A 20,632-nucleotide genomic window follows, 5' to 3' on the forward strand; every position below is an offset into this window, starting at 1 on the left:
GCTTCCCACCCCCGCACCTGCCCCCGCCTGCCTCTCTGCCTACTTGTGATCTCTGTCAAATAAATAAATAAATAATCTTTAAAAAAAAAAAAAAAAGGTAACCAAAAAACATAGGAGTCTAGTGTTTTATATTCATAGTCTTACTGGCATGTTACGCTTGTAATTAGATTTTGGATATTCCTCTTTTGTAATTTTGTAGAAAAGTCCAGTTACCTTATTCTCCATCTACATACCACCTTTGAGCCTCTAATTTTGCACTCTTAGTTCAGTTAGCCACTAGCCACGTGTGGCTGTGTGAACTTAATTAAAATTAAATATCAGTTCTTTGGTTGCACTAGCCACATTTTAAGTGCTTGTATTGGGCATTGCAGGTATATTACATTTTTATCATTGTATAAAGCTACATTTTGGACAGTGCTGCTCTCACATGAGGTAAACTTCTTGTGTTTCTCAGTGATTTGAATCTTTCTCTTTTCCATGCTATCTTGAATTTAAAGGATTCTAAGCTATAGAAAAGTTGAAAATTATCCCATCTTGAATTTTCACTGTTGCTGAATTGAGCCCTGGGGAGGATCAGACAAGGAATTTTTATCTTATAGTGGTAAACTAAATTATATAAGGAATGTTTCTTTCTGCCAGTGGAAATTGAAATGGAGTGGAAGGATGGGAGTGCTGAGAAAGGTTAATAGATGAGGGAGGAAAGTATGAATGAGTACATACTTGGAGAAAGTTTCAGGATAAGTATATTGTTTAAAACTGCTCATACTTACTGTACAGTATGCTCTTGTATATGTAACTTAGGCTAGATATGAAAAGCAAAATGAGAATAAAGTGGGGGGCAGGGTTTTTTTGTCATAGATTTTTCTATAAAACCAGGAGGGATTGAGAGAGATGGTTTGAAAAATGGTTTTAGGACATCTGGATATATATTTTTTTACCTAAAATGTTTTTACTGTGCCATTGAAACACTGCTTTTGACTCATGTTTGTTTGTGCTGTTATTGTTTATTTTAAGAGACTTACTATTGAGTTGTCTCGAACTCAGAAATCAAGAGATTTGTCACCACCAGATAATCATCTTAGCCCCCAGAATGATGATACTCCTGAGACACGTGCTAAGAAGTCTGTGTCATGCACTGATATGCTTCTCCAGGATGGTCCTACTACAGCTGCTACAAGAGAGGTCAAAGAGGATGAAGAAGAGGAAGAGAAGATTCAGAATGAAGATTATCATGTAAGAGGCGCCTGGGTGGCTCAGTGGGTGAAGCATCTGTCTGTTGACTTTGGCTCAGGTCATGATCTTAGGGGGTCAGATAGAGCCCCACATTGGGCTCTGTTTAGAGGGGAGTCTGCTTAAGATTCTTTTTCTCCTCTCCCTCTGTCCCTCCCCCCACTCTCATGCTCCCTGTCTCTAAGAATAAATAAATAAATAAATCCCAAGTTAAAAAAATTATCATGTAATATTAAGACTTGTTTTAGATTCACTTTGTGTTTTGTAAGAGAAATAAGATCATGATTTCCAATATAGAGTATATAAAGTACTCTATACTTTTATGCATTAGTGTACTAAAAGTCGTGTCCATTTGTTTTCATTACTAGTGTATGCTCTTCTGTAAATAGTAATAAGTCAGAACTTGTTGAATCAAAGTGTTGCACAGTTCTATAATTTATTGTAGAAAAGTATACATTCTACAAAATAAACTGATGTACATTCTGGAAACTATATGAATAGTGGAATTAAAAAATGCATTCTATTTCCATTCACTAAAACTAGTAAAGTACCTTATTTTTGCATATGTAGGTAGCATGATTTAGGATATCGGAGATATCCCAGTTTTATCCCAACTAAGCCATAACCAGAATAAAAATTCAAGAAGTAATTATTACTGTTTAAAATCAGACAGTGATGCAAAAACAAGGTGTTTTTTGGTTTGTTTCATTTTTATAATTGTTATTTTTAAGATGGGAGATTTCAAGTACGTATTAAAATGAAGGAGCCAGTGAGGAGAGAGGTAAGGTTAAGGTACCGACAAGACAAACTATTTAAGGAGATAGATAAGGGTGGTTGGAGTGGAGTGCTCAAGTGAAGCAGTTAACCTTTGACAGGATGATTTAAAGGAATAGTGAGATTTGCAGGTAGGGCAGCTAAAATTTGGGGGTATTTACACTTACTAACTGATAGGTTTTTCTGTGCAGATAGGTGATAGTTTTACGATGTCCTTGAGGATATCTGAGGTTAGACATAGAGGAGTGATGGTTTGAAATGTTACCTGTGAAGAGCATTACTGGCAGCTCACAAGGAATATATGAAGCATTTCCAGGGACATTGAAGGCCTAGCTGAAAATGGTAGCAGTAAGTTATTAGTGGAATCAGATATTGTGTGGTTTTCTCTAAAGGGCTCAGCTTCCTCTGCACAGTAGCAGAGAGTTCTGATGATTACATCCTTCTTCAGGGCTTGGTCCATCAGCTGGATCTGTCGGAGGCAGGCCCCTGGCCAGGGCAGCCTCCGCCATTAAAAGATGGCGCCTGGCTAGTTGCCAGGTTAGGATTGCCTCGTGAGACTAAGCGGAATGCCCAAAGAGGAAGTAAACAGCATTGGTTGCTAGCGAAGTTGTTCGTTTAGGTGCACAGCCTGATTCGCTCCCTCCTGTACCCTGCTCGCTGATTGGTCACGTAAGCGTATATAAGTGTGTAGACTTGCGGAAATAAGGAGAGAGAAGATGCATCCGAACTGGGGATTCTTGTCATCCTTGCGGCCGAGGGCGATATGGATCAGATGATCAACTGAGTAAAACTAATTGAGATGGAAGTCTTGTTTCTTTGCCTTGATCTAGCATGAACTCTCTGATGGAGATCTGGATCTGGATCTTGTTGGGGAAGACGAAGTGAATCACCTTGATGGCAGCAGTTCCTCTGCCAGTTCCACAGCAACAAGTAACACAGAAGAAAATGACATTGATGAAGAAACTATGTGAGTGTCTCCCCTTAACTACCACTACAAAGCATCTAAGTAGTAATGAAGCATGTTAACTTAATTAGGCCTTAAAGTGGGGATATTCAGCATTTTTACTTGCTATTAAGTATCATATAAAGAAGGAGCTTGAAGGAAAGACAATCAGTTTGTTTCCTCTCATCTCTGGATTCCAAAATGAGATTTAGTTTTTTCATTTTATTTTTAATTTTGAAATTCCGTATTTAGGAAAAGTCAAAAAATATTAAATAACAGTTCCCATATTCCCTTTGCCCAGATTAATTCCCCAAATGTTAATATTCTGTTGTATTCCTCTTTTCTCTATTTTTTTTTGGTGAGACTTTCAAGATAAGGTGAATATACTTTTCACTGTGTACTCCCTAAAAAGAACTGTGTTTTTATGTAACTAAAGTATAGTTATCAAAATCGGAATTAACATTGATATAATACTATAATCTATTTGTTTGGTCTAGGATCCAATCCAGCATCACTTGTTGCTTTTAGTTAAATTCCATTAGTCTTAATCTTCTTTAATCTGGGTCACTTAATCTTTATTTTTTTCATCTTTTGTTTATGACTTTGACACTTCTGAGAAAGAGCAGTTATTTTGCAGGAAGTCCCTCAATTTGGGAGTACTCTTAATGTTTCCTCACAATGAAATTTAGGTTATGCACTTCAGGTAGGAATACGGAGCCTTTTCAGAGGTTCATACAAGGGAGTAGCAGGAGGGTACATGTCTTTTATTTGTCCCATTACAATTGACTAATTTAGATTACTTGGGTAAGCTAATGTCTGCCGGATTTCTCTACAAATTACTAAATTTTTCACTTTGTAATTAAGAAATATCCTGTGGGGACATATTTTTTGAGACTGTAAATATCTCCCTCCCTCCCATTACCTGTTTCACTCATTCTCCGCCCCCCACCTCTCCCCTCTCGTAAACATCAGTTTGTTCTCTATAGTTAAGACTCTTTCTTGGTTTGTCTCTCTCTCTCCTATTTTTTTCCCCTTCCTCGATTATTTTCTTTCTTAAATCCAACATATGAGTGAAATCACATGATATTTGTTTGTCTGACTTAGCATTATTCTCTCTACCTTCATCCATGTTGTTTGAAATTACAAAATTTCCTTCTTTTTATGGCTAAATAATATTCCATTGTGTGTGTGTGTGTGTGTGTGTGTGTGTGTGTGTACCACATTTTCTTCATCCATCAGTGGACACTTGGGATGCTTCTATATCTTGGCTGTTGTAAATAATGCTGCTATAAATATTAGGGATGCATGTATCCCTTTGAATTAATGTTTTTGTATTATTCTTTGGGTCAATACCCAGTAGTGTAATTGCTGGATCATAGGGTAGTTCTACCTTTAACTTCTGAGGAACCTCCATACTGTTTTCCACAGTGGCTGCACCAGTTTGCAGTTTGCATTCCCATCAACAGTGCATGAAGATTCCCTTTTCCTTACATCCTTACCTTCTGTTGTTTCTTGAGGGTTGTTGTTTTTTTTTTTAAGATTTTATTTATTTATTTGAGAGAGAGAGACAGCGAGAGAGAGCATGAGAAGAGGAGAAGATCAGAGAGAGAAGCAAACTCTCTGTGCCTGGGAACCCGATGAGGGACTCGATCCCAGGACCCTGGGATCATGACCTGAGCTGAAGGCATTTGCTCAACCAACTGAGCCACCCAGGCGCCCCTGTTTCTTGAGTTTTTGATTTTAGCCATTCTGACAGGTGTGAAGTGATGTCTCATTGTGGTTTTGATTTTCATTTCCCTGATGATGAGTGATATTGAACAACTTTTCAATGTGTTTTTTGGCCATGTGTATGTCCACATTTGGAGAAATGTGTGTTCATGTCTTCTGCCCATTTTTAAATTCGATTATTTTTTGGATGTTGATTTTGATTAATTCTTTATGGATTCTGGATCCTAGCCCTTTATCCAGTATGTCATTTGCAGATTTCTTCTCCCATTCCGTCAGTTGCCTTTTAGTTTTATTTATTGTTTTCTTCCAAAAGCTTTTTAATTTGATGTACTCCTAGTAGTTTATCTTTTGTTTCCCTTGCCTCAGGAGACTGACCGATCTAGAAAAATATTGCATTGGCTGATGTCAAAGAAGTCACTGTCTTCTCTTCCAGGATTTTTATGGTTTCAGGTCTCACATATAGGTTTTTAATACACTTTGAATTTATTTTTTTAATACACTTTGGATTTATTTTTTGTGTATGGTGGAGAATGAGTGAAACAGCATGAAATATCTTTGCTTTTCTTAGTGTCATCTTCAGTTTTCTTCCTCCGTGTTTTATAGTTTTCAGAGAATAGGTCTTTCATCTCTTTGGTTAGGTTTATACCTAGTTCTCTTATTATTTTAGGGGCAATTAAAAATGGAATTATTTTCTTAGAAATTTCTATTTCTGCTGCCTCAGTATTAGCATATAGAAATGCAGCAGATTTCTCTGTATTAACTTTGTGTCCTTCAGCTTTATTGAATTCATTACTTCTAATTTTTTTTTGCTGGAACAAGATTTTCTGTGTATTGTTTATGTCATTTGCAAATGGTGACAGTTTAACATTTTCCTTACCAGTTTGGATGCCTTTTATTTCTTTTTATCATCTGATTGCTATGGCTAGGACTATGAGAGTGGGTATCCTTGTTTTGTTCTTGACCTTCGGGGAAGGGCTTTCAATTTTTCCCCATCAAGTATGATGTTAGCTGTGGGTTTTTCAGATACGATCTTAACTTTGTTGAGGTATGTTCCCTCTATACCCACTTTCGTGAGGGTTTTTATCCTGAATGGTTGATGTACTTTCCCTAGTATTTTTTTTGTGTCTATTGAAATGGTAATGTTTCTTTCTTTTTTTTTTTTTTTAATTTAAAAGATTTTATTTATATATTTGACAGAGAGAGATCACAAGTAGGCAGAGAGGCAGCCAGAGAGAGAAGGGGAAGAAGGCTCCCTGCTGAGTGGAGAGCCCGATGCAGGGCTTGATCCCAGAACCCTGGGATCATGACCCAACCCGAAGGCAGAGGCTTAACCCACTGAGCCACCCAGGTGCCCCTAAATGGTAGTATTTCTTATCCTTTTTCTTATTGGTGTGTTGTATCACATTGATTGACTTGCAAATATTGCATCACCTGGTACCCAGAAAAAAAAATCCCACTTGATTGTTGTGAGTGATTTTTTAATGTATTGTTGGACTCGGTTTGCTAGTATTATGTTGAAGATTTTTCCATCTGTGTTCATTAGAGTTACTGGCCTTGCATTTGTGTTCATTAGAGTTGCTGGCCCGTGGGTTTTTTTTTTTAAAGATTTATTTTATTATAGAGCATGCATGCTTGAGGGGCAGGGAGAGAATCTTCAAGCAGAATCTCCATTGAGTGCAGAGCCAGATGTGGTTGGTGCTGCATCTCAGGACCACTGAGATCGTGACCCAAGCTGAAACCAAGAGTCATGCTGAAACCATTAGAGGCAGACCGATTGTGCCACCCAGGCACCCTCTCTCATTCTTTTTTTTTGTGGTGTCTTTATCTGGTTTTGGTATCAGGGTAATGATGACCTCATAGAATGAATTTGGAAGTTTTCCTTCCTTTTCTATTTTTGGAATAGATTGAGAAGTGTAGGTATATTAACTCTTTAAAATGTTTGATATAATTCACCTGTGAAGCCATTTAGTCCTAGTCTTTCATTTGTTGGGAATTTTTTGATTATGATTCAGTTTCTTGCTGATAATCAGTCTTCAAATTTTCTGTTTCTTTCTATTTCAGTTTTGGTAGATTATATGTTTCTAGGGATTTATCCATTTCTTCTTGGTTGCTCAATTTGTTGGCATATGGCTTTTCATAATATTCTCTTATAATTGTGTTTATTGTTATTTTTCTTCTCTCATTTGTAATTTTTAAATTTTATGTATGTGTGTATGTATGTATTTAAAGTAGGTTCCTTGCCCAACATGGGGCTTGAGGTGACAACCTGGGGATCAAGAGTTGGCGTGAACTACCACTTGAACCAGCCAGTTGCCCGTTGTGATTTTATTTATTTTGGGCATTTTTCTCTTGTTTTCTGTGATTAGAGGAGGGATACAAACCATAAGAGACCCTTAATCTCATAAAACAAACTGAGGGTTGCCAGGGGAGGGCGGGGTATTGAGAGGGTGGTTGGGTTATGGACATTGGGGAGGGTATGTGATATGGTGAGTGCTGTGAAATCTGTACGCCTGACGATTCACAAACCTGCACCCCTGGGACAAATAATACATTATATGTTAAAAAATAGTTTAAAAAACAAAATGAGGAAACTGAGGCATGAGATTAGGAAACATGCCCAAGGTGGGGCACCTGGGTGGCTCAGTGGGTTAAAGCCTCTGCCTTCGGCTCAGGTCATGATCCCAGGGTCCTGGGACCGAGCCCCACATCGGGCTTTCTGCTCAGCAGGGAGCCTGCTTCCCCTTCTCTCTCTGCCTGCCTCCCTGCCTACCTGTGATCTCTGTCAAATAAATAAACAAAATCTTAAAAAAAAAAAAAAAAGGAAACCTGCCCAAGGTGATATGAATAGTCTGTGGTGAAGCTGTGGTTTGAACCAGGCAAGCTCATTCCAGAGATTGTGTTCCTACCTCTCCTTGTAAATGTTAGAATCATTTGGCCTAAATTACTTAGATTTAGATTTTAAAATACCATATTAATATTTGGATCAGAATTATATTCAATGTATAGATGATTTTAGGTAGAATCGACATCTTTGTAATATGAAAGCATTCTACCCAAATACAGGGTAAGTCTTTTCATTCAAGAAAAAAAGAAAAAGAAAATATTTTAAGATTTTTACTTATTTGAGATAGAGAGGGAGCACAAGCCAGTGGGTGAGAGCAGAGGGAGAAGGAGAAGCAGACCCCTCAGTGAGCAGGGATCCTGATGTGGGGCTCCATCTCAGGACGCTGAGATCATGACCTGAGCCGAAGGCAGATGCTTAACTGACTGAACCACCCAGATAGTATTTAATCATATTTAGTAATTTGATCTTTTTTTTTTTTAACCTTAAAAATGTAGTTTTTAAGCCTAATTTCTTACCATTAAGTTCAAATTCTTTGAAGCTATAATTTCTTTTGCTTAGTGGTTCTCAGATTTTCTATTTTAAAAACTAAATGTTGTCAACCTTAGTATTTTTGAAAGGTAGTTTGAACATGAACTTTACCTATACATGTGATAGAGACAAAAGTCTTTTTCCTCATTTTTGTACTGAGAAGTATATCCTCTCTCATTTCACAGGAGAAAGCTATGCACTATTGTTTTAAGATTTTATTTATTTATTTAACAGAGAGACAGCAAGAGAGAGAGAACACATTCAGAGGGAGTGGGAGAGGGAGAAGCAGGCTCCCCACTGAATAGGAAGCCTGATTCGGGGCTTGATCCCAGGACCCTGGGATCATGACCTGAGCTGAAGGCAGATGCTTAATGACTGAGCCATCCAGGCGCCCCAGCTATGCACTACTGTTAAAAAAAATTCATTGAGGTGTGACAGATAATGTTAATTGTCCTTACTCTGTAGGAATGATGAATTTTGTATATTCTTAGGTCTGGAGAAAATGATGTGGAATACAACAACATGGAATTAGAAGAGGGAGAACTTATGGAAGATGCAGCTGCTGTAGGACCATCAGGTACAGAGGCCATGATGCACCAGCTTGCATCTCCTCTTTTCTCTTCTCTAATTGTATCGTATTTTAATATATGGCAGCCACTGCTCTACATGGCCCATGGTATTGGAAGTGCTATGTATACTATGTATATTGTGTGTGCGTGTGTGTGTGTGTGTGTGTGTGTCTGTATATATCTTAGAGTGTATTTGAAACAGTAATAATAGCTAACATTGGTAAGTATTCTTGTACCAGGCATTGTGCAAAGGCACTTCATGTGTACCTTATCTCATTAACTTACCATATTCTGTAAGATAGATTTTAATATTACCTGCTTTTTATAGCCACAGACTGTAGAGAAATTAAACAACTTGCTGTCATTCACAATTTAGTAAATGAAAGAGAGGGATTAGAATTTGGGGTTTATCTAAATCCAAAGCCCGTGGTCTTCTCTATGATCATACACTATCCTTTTATGATATATGTCTTGTTTGTATATCTAATTTGACTATAGAATAATCTGAAAAGATTTATGGAATATGACTTAAAAAGGACTTTTTTTTTTTAAAGATTCATTTATTAGAGAGAATGTGTGTGCACAAGCATGCAGTGAGAATGGGCCGAGGGAAAGGGGAGAGAATCCCAAGCAGACTTTCTACTGAGCACAGAGCTCGACATGGGGCCCAATCCTAGTGATCCCGAGATTATGATCCAGCCGAAATCAAGAGTCAGCTGCTTAACCGACTGAGGCACCCAGGTGCCCCACAGAGGGCCTTTTGAGAGCTCATCTTATGCGTGGAATAAACTTGGGATTTAATTGCCTAGATCACATACGTAGTTGTTGGTAGAGCCAGTCTAGAACTTCACATCATCTTTTTCTTGGACTGTTTTTTTTTTTTCTTTTTTTGCCAGACCACACTGCTTCTGCTCCTCTTGGGGTGAAGTGACTCAAATAGTGCGTGTTTCTTTTGTGTTCTTGAATCTGTTTTTTTAAGATTTTACTTTTTTTTTTTTTTTAAAGATTTTATTTATTTATTTGAGAGAGAGAGACAGTGAGAGAGAGCATGAGCGAGGAGAAGGTCAGAGGGAGAAGCAGACTCCCCATGGAGCTGGGAGCCCGATGTGGGATTCGATCCTGGGACTCCAGGATCATGACCTGAGCCGAAGGCAGTCGTCCAACCAACTGAGCCACCCAGGCATCCCAAGATTTTACTTTTTTATTTGACCGAGAGCAAGCACAAGTAGGGGGAGCAGCAGGCAGAGGGGAAGTAGAAACAGGCTCCTTGCTGAGCAGGGAATTTGATGGGCTCAATCCTAGGACCCTGGGATCATGACCTGAGCCAAAGGCAGATGCCCAATCACTGAGCCACCCAGGCACCCCATGGTCCCATTTATTTAAACATGTAAATTCTTGGCTGGAAGCATTAAAAGCTAGCATTGTACTGCTTCTACTTTATTGATGTTGCCCTTGGTACAAACACTGGCATATTCTGTAGCATGTTTGGATCACTGAAGATCTCTTAAACATTAGTCTTCAGCATTTCAACTTCCACCCGTACTTTGTACTCTTCCTACTCCTCACTTTACTCTAGGTGATCTCATTTATGCTCGTATTTCAATTCTGTCTATATATTGATTACTCTCCAAGTTCTATCTCTAGCCTTTATTTTTCTCATGACTTTCAGACCCATGTAGCAGTCTGGTTTTGATGTTCTTAGACTCAGCATCTCACAAACAGAAGTCATTATATTTTTATGCCATCCTGCCTGTCATTAATAGCTTGTCATCTTAGTAGTTGATAGTGTTGATAGTGTTACACATTCTTTATCTTTTCCTCTCGCCCAGACTCTGCCTTTAATACATTACCCAAATCACTTCTCGGCCTTTTGGCTAAGATAAGTCTAAATACATTACCCAAATCTGTTGATTCTGCCTTCTAAACAGTGCATGAATTCGTTTGTTACTTCCCATTCCTATGCCATTCCTAGTCTAGACCACTGTCTTTCAAAAGAGCCCCCTATCTTGATTCCTTGTATCCATTATTGTTCTCTTCCATTCTGTTTCCCACAATATGAGTTCAGTTGAATTGTATTTTTCCTTCAAATTTGTATCTGTTCATGTCACTTCTCTATTTTTTTAAAGATATTTTAAATTATTTGACAGAGACACAGTGAGAGAGGGAACATGAGCAGGGGGAGCAGGAGAGGGAGAAGCAGGCTTCCCGCTGAGCAAGGAGCCTGACCTTGATGCGGGACTCAATCCCAGAACCCTGAGATCATGACTCAAACTGAGGGGAGATGCTTAATGACTGAGCCACCTAGTTGCCCCTCACTACTCTACTTTAAAATTCTTTATTGCATTCCATTTACTTGCTAATTCCAAACTTGCTAATGGTACAGAAAACCTTTCATACGGTGGCTCCTACTCAATTCTTTAGCTTTACCTCTCTTACACTCCCCTGTGTCATTTTTTTAGCCTGGAGGAAAGAAATATGCTTCCTTTCAAATGTGCTTTCTGAAATGTTCCTTCTATCTTCTCATGCTGGACATAGTCAACTCCTGTTTCTTCTTCAGCTTAGTTATATTTTATTCCTGGAAGCCCTTCTCAATTGTGTGTCCTGCATATCTTTTTCTGCTCTCTCAAATTAACCTATTATAATATATATTAATACTACAATTGCTTATTTAGCTGCCCATTTTCCCTTTTCTTTCTGAGTTCCATGAAGCTCTGTGGCAAGAAATAATACTTATCTTGTTATATGTTAAAACTGGAAGGTCCATTTCAAGCCTATTGTGATTCATATTTCAGAACCATACTATCATCAAGAATTACATCAATTAAGATGTTAAGTTGCCCATTAAATAGAAGATCTTTCTTACAGGGAATCTAGGTATGAAGTAAAATAATATTTACTTAATTTCATTGTATACATTGTATTAAGTAAGGCTATAACTTAAAATAACGATGATTCAGGTTCCTCTTTTCTCAGGAATTGCTTATTCAGTTGTTTTTGTTTTGTTACAAGAGATCATTCTAAATAAAAAGTATCATTCTGTTTGTTTGTTTTTAAGATTTTATTTATTTATTTGACAGAGAAATTGAGAAAGCACAAGCAGGGAGAGCAGCAAAGGGACAGGGAGAAGCCTGCTCCCTGCCGATCAGGGAGCCCAGTGTGGGCCTCGATCCCAGGATGCTGGGATCATGACCTGAGCCGAAGGCAGATACTTAACCACCTGAGCCACCCAGGCACCCGCAACAAGTATCATTCTAATCTAGAACATTAGCTAGTTGACCAATGAATAGAAAACATCTATTTTATATTTGCCTCGCATGTGTGATTTATGAAACATCTTAAAACTTGAGAACTAAAAGATTCTAGCAATATAGCACACTTGTAAATTGACAGTGTCTAGGTTATTACATTTGTTACTTACTTCAGGTTAAAGTTTTTTTTTTTTTTAAGATTTTGTTTATTTATTTGTTAGAGAGAGAGAACACAAGTAGGGGGAGTGGCAGGCAGAGAGAGAAGCAGGCTCTCTGCTGAGCAGGGAGCTCAGTGTGAGACTTGATCCCAGGACCCTAGGATCCTGATCTGAGCCAAAGTCAGATGCTTAACTGACTGAGCCACCTAGGCATCCCTCAGGTTAAGGATTTTTAAGGTCACTTAATCCAGTAGTGTTTAATGAATGCCCATTAGATATCAGGCATTGAGTTCCCTGGGATTAGGAGATGAATGAGCACCATCTCCAAAATGAGAGTGTGGCACTAGTCATTAACAGACTTTGTGATTATAAATATAAATACAGGGTGACTCCAAAAATAGAACAGCTTATTAGGAATGGGTGAAAAAGGCTTTAGAAAGGGAGTGATGCTTGATTTTGTTCTTGAAAGAAGAGCTAAGAGTTCATTAGAGGAATAGGGAAATAATGAGGTAAGAGAGCAAAGACATTCCAGGGAAAAGATGCAGCATTGTTCTTTTTGGAAACTTCAAATATTTGAGTCTTTATTTGGGGGCAGGCTGATGTGAGATTGGTAAGCAAGAAGCAGAATCAGATATGGGCTTTATTCTGTGGAATCATTAAAGGTCTTTTTAAAAGACCCTTTAGAAATATGGTCAGATTTAGTTACAAAGTGGAAGATGAATTAAATGACAAGACCAGTTAGAAAACTACTGAAATGTTTCAGAAGGGAAAATTATGAGGGCCTAAGATAAGGCAAGAGAAGTAGGGATGGAGATGAAATTTGTTGAAAGATGTTCAATAGAATTTATAGGACTTGGGAATCCAACTCGAAGGGATGAATTTGGTGATATGTGGGGATGATTCCTTAAGGTTTCTCGGTTAGATTGTGCCCCCTTATATAAGATAGTCCAGGAGCAGAATATAATATATTCAGTTTGATCAGTGTTGATTTTGAGACCTGTGGGACATTTATGTGTTGACCTCAGACTCATAATATCTAACTGCTTAGAAGATCTCAGGTGCATAGTCTGTTCTAGAAAGATGCATTGATTTTTTTCTTTCAAAAAACATAACTTTGGGGCACCTGTGTGGCTCAGTCGTTGGGCACCTGCCTTCATCTTGGGTCGTGATCCCGTGGTCCTGGGATTGAGCCCCATATTGGGCTCCAGGCTAGACCGAGAGCCTGCTTCTCCTTTTCCCTCTGCCTGCTGCTCTGCCTACTTGTGTTCTCTCTCTGTCAAACAAACAGATGAAATCTTTTTAAAAACAAAACTTTTATTAATCAGAACAAATTAAAAGTTTCTAAAACAGGCAAACCATAAGAGACTCTTAATCTCACAAAACAAACAGAGGGTTGCTGGGGACAAGGGTCTAGGGAGAGGGTGGTGGGTTATGGACATTGGGAAGGGTATGGTGAGTGCTGTGAAGTGTGTAAACCTGGTGATTCACAGACCTGTACCCCTGGGGCTAATAATACATTATATGTTAATAAAAAACTTAAATTAAGAGTTTCTAAAACACTTTCTATAATACATAAAAATCTTCTTATAAATCAATAAGAAAAAGATAAGACTACCTCCTAGGGGAATTAAAAAAAAGGACAAAAGACTGGGATAGACACCTCACAGAACAATCTATCCAGATGGTCAGCGCACATTTTAAAAAAGTACTTAACTTCTTTTATCTGAGAAATGCAGATTGATGATGTGTCCCATTGTGGATCTCTTGAGTTGATTTGTCTTACATAGAATTTGTTGAGCTGAGCTTCTTGGATGTGTTAGATTAATATTTTTCATCATATGTTGGAAATTTTCAACCATTTTTCTTTCATCTGTATTTTTTCTCTTTGCTCTTCCGCAATTCCCATTATATGTATTTTGGTACATTTGACGAGATCCCACAGATCTCAAAGACTCTTCATTTTTCTTTATTATTTCAGGAAGTACCAAATAAAAATCTATTAAGATACCATTGTATACCCACTATAGCAGGTAATACATAAAAATATTTTTTAAACTGGCAGTACTAAATGTTGCAAGCATGTAGAGAGATGGAAACTCTCATACCTTGCCAGTGGGAATGAAAATTGGTACCACTGCTTTGGAAAATGGTTGGACAATACGTGTTAAAATTGAACATACACACATACTTTTGTGTGAGGCAAGGCTTGCCAGTAGATTTTTACAAAAGTATCATTCTTTTTTAGGTGTTGTCCTTGTGTGGATGTATGTGTGTTTTTTAATTTAAGAAAAGTGAATGTAATTTATAACAAAGGAAAAGATGTGAAAAAGCTGATTTAGGACTAGACTGTGTAGAACCTTGAATGTCATGCTACTGCATACAGGCACTGTGATAAAATGAAGAACTTGGGTAGATCAGTGTAACATTTTAGTTGGGGCTTGGTTCAGGAGGCAGGGAACCTGTCACTGATTCGTTTGCTTTTTCTATGAGGTGTTTTGTATTGTTTTCATATGACCTTGCTTTCAAGAGCAGTTTATCTACTTAGAATTTCGGTAGCTTTAAAGTAGCAGCTAAAACAAATTCTTTCCACATAGAATAAAGAAATGGGGATATATTCATATATTGGGATGCCACACAGCAATAATGAAAATGAATGAACTACATACAGCAGTGTAGATGAATCTCGTGAATATGATGTTGAACAAAGAAGCAGAATATTAGAGCACATACTGTATCTTTCATTTATATAAAGTTCAAAACCAGGCAAAATTTTGGTATTTAACTCAGGATGAAGGTTACCTTTGGAGAGAAAGGTTTGTGAGCAATTTTAGGAGACATGGGGATTTGGGGGTACTATTACTTTGTGAGCATTTATTAGATTGTATACTTAGACCTACACAACACACCCAGAATGATGGCAATATCCGCTCTGAGAAAGGGAAATGGAAATAGATGCGCAAGTCTTTGATGTGGGTGGATAGTGAGTAGAAGGGATGGGAACGTGGGAGGGAGGGCGTAGCTAAAGGGCCTACAACACAAATGAAAGGAGTTTTTGTTTGTTGGTGAAAGTAAGGCCTGGGAGAGCACTGAGAAATGGGAAGAATGCTTGTGTTTAATGGGTCCATTTAATGTGGAAAAAATGGGACAACTTATATTTCTAAAGAAGAACCAGATATCAGGCAATAGATACAGTACATGGGGCTACTGAGTAGCTTACTGTCCAGTTAGAACCACCTGGGCAGCTTTTTAGAAGATCCTGGTTCCCACTCCAGTAATCTTACTCAGGCATCTGTGGTGGAACTAGCAATTTGTAATGTTTAAAACTCCTCTCAAATGCAGCCTGAATTGGAAACTTCCTAGTAAAGAAAAAGGGTTAAGACAGTGTCAGGGTGGAGAGGGGATAGTTTTCTGCCTTTTTCTTCTCTTTCCTTTCTTTCTTTCTTTCATTCTTTCTTTTTTTTAAAGAATTTAGCTTTTTCTTGAATACATTAAAGTGGTTTAGTCAGACCAAAGCCCATGTCGTAATCGGACTCCTCAGATTCTTCTTTCTTTGCTTCCACTTTCTTTTTTTTCCCATCTATCCACAACTATATTTTATTCTTGTTGCAGATAACTTTTTATTGGTTTTATTTTTATTCTAGTTCTTTGCTTTGTTTTTCTTTTCCTCAGCTGGGGCGGCAGCAATAGAGGGGCCAGGACCTCCTGGTGTCCACCAGCCCCTAAGTTTCAGATGAGGTTCCTTGTATTGACATTGGCCAAGGCCTTTGCAAACAAGCCTGGCCAGAAGGGTTCAGCATTTATACCAGATGTTTTAATGAGGACATTGATCTTATCCTCCATGACTGTCACCTTGTCATCATTGGCTGGTTGAGTGCTAAGTACAAGCAGGTGAGCTCCTGAGATGGAGGCTGTGGTGCAGGTGAACACCGAGTGGCACTGTCAAGCGTGATGCTAGTCACCAAATGAAGTGAGTGCCTCACTCCAGTGTGGCCTTCCTTGGATGCACTGAGCATTTGTAGCAGTTGAGGAAAAGGGGAGTTTTCTGCTAAGTTTTTTTTTTTAATTAATTAATTTATTTTTTATTAAATTGATTTATTTATTTTCAGGAAAACAGTATTCATTATTTTTTTCACCACACTCAGTGCTCCATGCAATCCGTGCCCTCTATAATACCCACCATCTGGTACCCCAACCTCCGACCCCCCCGCCACTTCAAATCTCTCAGATTGTTTTTCAGAGTCCATAGACTCTGCTAAGTTTTAAAAGGAGTTGCAGGGGGTACCGAATCTGGAAAGAAAAATTTGCAATGGGATGATATCCTCAGAAGAGGAAGAAATTGGAAAAGGTGAGGGTATGAATATAGATGAAACACATATAAGTAAATAATTGGCTTGAAGCTTTTGAATAATTAGAATTTTTCTCCTAAGTTTTTTAGATCTCTTTGAAACACTCATGAATAGGCAGAACCTGATTATTTTGTGTTATTTTTATATTATCTATTTTAAGACTTTGTTGCATATAACATTTTTAAATTTAGGTTTCTTTAGAATCTGTTTAAATAATTTTACTGAAGGAGGTCAGCTTAACCACCACTTCCAAACCTAATATTTACTAGATATTGTACTAGGCACTGGAAAAAAGTCAAATGTTTTCTTTAGCTTAAGGAGCTTAGTCTACTATTGGTGATACAGATATGACATTGCTCACAGGTGTCTATCTTGTCCATCAGTTTCAGTCTGAAAACTCCACAAGAAGATTACTGTTTTGGTGTCTAGTTCCTAGGGATTTGTGATATCATGAAGATTTGTCTTTCTTTCAAGACGGTGTCTAGTTCCTAGGGATTTGTGACATCATGAAGATTTGTCTTTCTTTCAAGACCACTGGATTATAGGACATACTCTCCTTTTCTTACTCTCATCTTTCATATATGCTTTTTTTTAAATTTTTTTTTAAGATTTAATTTATTTATTTGGCAGAGAGGCAGGCAGAGAGAGAGAGAAGGAAGCAGGCTCCCTGCTGAGCAGAGAGCCGGATGCGAGGCTCGATCCCAGGACTCTGGGATCATGACCCGAGCCAAAGGCAGTGGCTTAACCCACTGAGCCACCCAGGCGCCCCCATATATGCTTTTTATTATTAAAAAAAAATACCTTTTTATTTCTATGGCTAAGGATGGTGTTGAGGGTTCCTTCTGATTTCTGGGTAGTAATGAGGCCAGTGCTTAGTCACTATGCTTGTGTTCACCTCTCTGGCAATCTTGTTTCTCATCAATGTGACATACCATCTTCTAAAAGATAGGTCCATAGACAAGTATCCAAACAACACGAACCAATTTACTTTTTCTTTTAATTGTGCAGATATGTAGCATGCATTTTCTACATCTCTGTTTCTTTTGCAGGTAGTAACCATGGCTACGTGGGTGCCAGCAGCAGAATGTCAAGAAGAGCACATTTATGCTCTGCTGCTACCAGTAGTTTATTAGACATTGATCCATTAATTTTAATACATTTGTTGGACCTTAAGGACCGGAGTAGTATGGAAAATTTGTGGGGCTTACAGCCTCGCCCACCTGCTTCACTTTTGCAGCCCACAGGTAAAATACTAACAATAAGTTTACTTTTTTCTGTGATTCTTCAGAAGAATTCTTGATTTTAATCCAAGTGTCTCATTTAAATGTTGGACGATTCTGTAGCAAATTGAATTTTCATTATATATCATAAAATTGACATTTATATTACTCATATTAATTTTTTGGTCATTATTGTTCAGTGGTGTTTTAGCGCAACAATGTCATAAACTGTTAGAATGTTTGTATATGGTTTGGCATTACATTGTGTCTGATTGACAGTTTGATTTGTATGAAACACAGTTGTCCTCTTTGTAAATGGGCTTAGAATTTTGTGTGAATACCCTAACTTCTAAGTGGAACTGTGTCTAAATTGAATATAGAAAAAGATGGTTTCATGCTTTGATTCTCTGTAGCCTAAAAATGTATACCAATTAACATCATTGTTTTATTTGCAAAGGTTGTTAGAAGTTATATCTGTATTACTGTAATATGTATACACACACACATTAGATGTATACTCAAACCTGGACCTTTTTTTTTTTAAGTTTTTTGAAAAAATTTTTAAAGATTTGATTTATTTATTTGACAGACAGAGATCACAAGCAGGCAGAAAAGCAGGCAGAGAGAGAGGAGGAAGCAGGCTCCCTACTGAGCAGAGAGCCCGCTTTGGGGCTCGATCCCAGGACCCTGGGATCATGACCTGAGCTGAAGGCAGAGGCTTTAACCCACTGAGCCACTCAGGCGCCCCATAAACCTGCAATTTTTGAAACTCTTAGGCAGTCAATTTGAATAGCTAAGGATTAACTTGAAATGCCACATTTTAAAAATAATTTTTGTTAGGAAACTTTCTAATGTATACTCAGTGTTTTCCTACCTTCTTAATATCACACAAATGAGATATCAGTGATTTAGAACGGTAATTTTGATGCTCCTTTAAAGCAGCAAAACTCATTTTTCAAAGTCTGAGGCAGATCTTCAGTGTAGAAAACACACAGAGCTGCTCTAGTCAGGGGTTATGGGAACCTGGATTATTTAGGCCGCCTCTTTCTAAGATATACTTCCTGGAAGTCTGGGTCCTTAATTTGAAAGATTATCCTCAGCCATGTTATGAAATACTTGCCTTTCATCTGTGATCCAAGTACATTTTGTTTTGTACTTGAAGTTCTATAAAATTTATCACATTATTTATAATTTTACATTATTCATAGGTATTTTTATTGTAGAAAATTTGGAAAATACAGAAAATTACAAAGAAAATAAAAATCACACATAGTTCTTATAATAAAGAAATAGCCTTTTTTTTTTTTCTTGAAGATTTTATTTTTACACAATTCTTACACCGAACATGAGCTCAAACTCACAACCCTGAGATCAGGAGTCACATGTTCTACCAACTGAACCAACCAGGCACCCCAAGAAATAGCTTTTTTAAAAAAATTAACACCTTGACAAAGGTTTTACTTAAATTATAACCTGTATTATTTACAAAGATATAGTGAAACAGACAAGTTGTGGTTCTGCAGGTGGATGTGTACATTGGCTTAACCTTTTTAAAGGAATTTTTTTTTAAAGATTTTATTTATTTATTTGACAGAAGGAGATACAGTGAGATAGGGAACACAGCAGGGGGAGTGGGAGAGGAGAAGCAGGCTCCCCACCGAGCAGGGAGCCCTAGGTGAGGCTTGATCCCAGACTTGGGATCATGACCCAAGCCAAAGGCAGAACCCGAATGAGTGAGCCACCCAGGCACTCTGGATTTTTTTTTTTTTTTAAGAGAGGAAGAGAAAGTGCGCATGCATGCAAGTAGGGGGCAGAGCAGAGGAAGAGAGAGAGAATCTCAAGTAATTCCGCATCCAGCATAGATCCCAACATGGGGCTCAGTCTCACAAACCTGAGATCATGATCTGAGCTGAAATCAAGAGTCAGATGCTTAACTGACTGAGCCACCCAGGTGCCCCTGAAGGAAATTTTTCTACTAGATTTAAAATACCTCTGTTCTTTAATCCTATAACTTCACTTCTGGGAGTATATCCCAAAGAGAAAACAGTCAAAGTTGCTTGAAAATATTCAACAAGGGCACCTGGGTGGCTCAGTGGGTTGAGCCTCTGCCTTCGGTTCAGGTCATGATCTCAGGGTCCTGGGATTGAGTCCCATGTCAGGCTCTCTGCTCCGTGGGGCGCCTCCTTCCCCCCTTCTGTCTTTCTGCCTGCCTTTCTGCCTACTTGTGATCTCTCTTTGTCAAATAAATAAATAAAATCTTTTTCTTAAAGATTTTATTTATTTATTTGACAGAGAGAGAGAGATCACAAGTAGGGAGAGAGGCAGGCAGAGAGAGGGGGAGGCAGGCTCCCTGCCACGCAGAGAGCCCGATGTAGGGTTCAGTCCCAGGACTCTGAGATCATGATCTGGGCCGAAGGCAGAGGCTTAACTCACTGAGCCACCCAGGTGCCCCATAAATAAAATCTTAAAAAAAGAAAAGAAAAAAAAAATCCAACAATACAGTTATGTCTGAAAAATTCTAGGTTAGCCATGCATATTTTATAAATAGGTAAAATCATATTTTTGAAAAATATTCAGTGTCATTGGAAAAATGAATGCAAACTGTAAACAGAATATCTCAGTTATCCAAAAATTAGTTTTCTATGAAAAATTTATATAAATGAAATGACCTGAGTTTCAGCTGATGACTCAGAAGTGGGGGGGGGAATAGTAGAGAGGAAGACCAAGTCTTTAAATATCTTGAGTTTGACATGCCCGTAGGATATCAAAGTAGAGATGCTTAGTTAGATAGCTAAAAATTAAGAACTGGAATATAGGCAATTATTTGCTTGGAGGTGATACTAGACAATTCAAACTAAAGGAGTAAGATTGTAGAAGAGAGAGGTTTTTTTAAATATGCATCTTTTTTTAAATTAACATATAATGTTATTATATGTTAATTATATTATTATATTATTGCCCCAGGGGTACAGGTCTGTGAATCGTCAGGCTTACACACTTCACATTATTCCCCATAGCACATACCCTCCCCAATTTCCATAAC

At 38.0% G+C, this 20,632-nt stretch overlaps 1 protein-coding gene across 11 annotated transcripts in view; it reads left to right on the forward strand.

Annotated features, from left to right (window-relative positions):
• TRIM37 (tripartite motif containing 37) overlaps positions 1–20,632 on the forward strand; it is a 180,276-nt gene that overhangs the window by 106,956 nt on the left and 52,688 nt on the right. For all 11 annotated transcript variants that reach the window (XM_032322412.1, XM_032322415.1, XM_032322413.1 and 8 more), the window contains 4 exons: positions 1,015–1,233; positions 2,835–2,971; positions 8,540–8,625; positions 17,419–17,613. In XM_032322412.1, coding sequence (XP_032178303.1) covers positions 1,015–1,233; positions 2,835–2,971; positions 8,540–8,625; positions 17,419–17,613 — 637 coding nt within the window. The remainder of the gene's footprint in view (positions 1–1,014; positions 1,234–2,834; positions 2,972–8,539; positions 8,626–17,418; positions 17,614–20,632) is intronic.

This window comes from Mustela erminea, chromosome 18 (genome assembly GCF_009829155.1).
Source record: "Mustela erminea isolate mMusErm1 chromosome 18, mMusErm1.Pri, whole genome shotgun sequence".
NCBI lineage: Eukaryota > Metazoa > Chordata > Mammalia > Carnivora > Mustelidae > Mustela > Mustela erminea.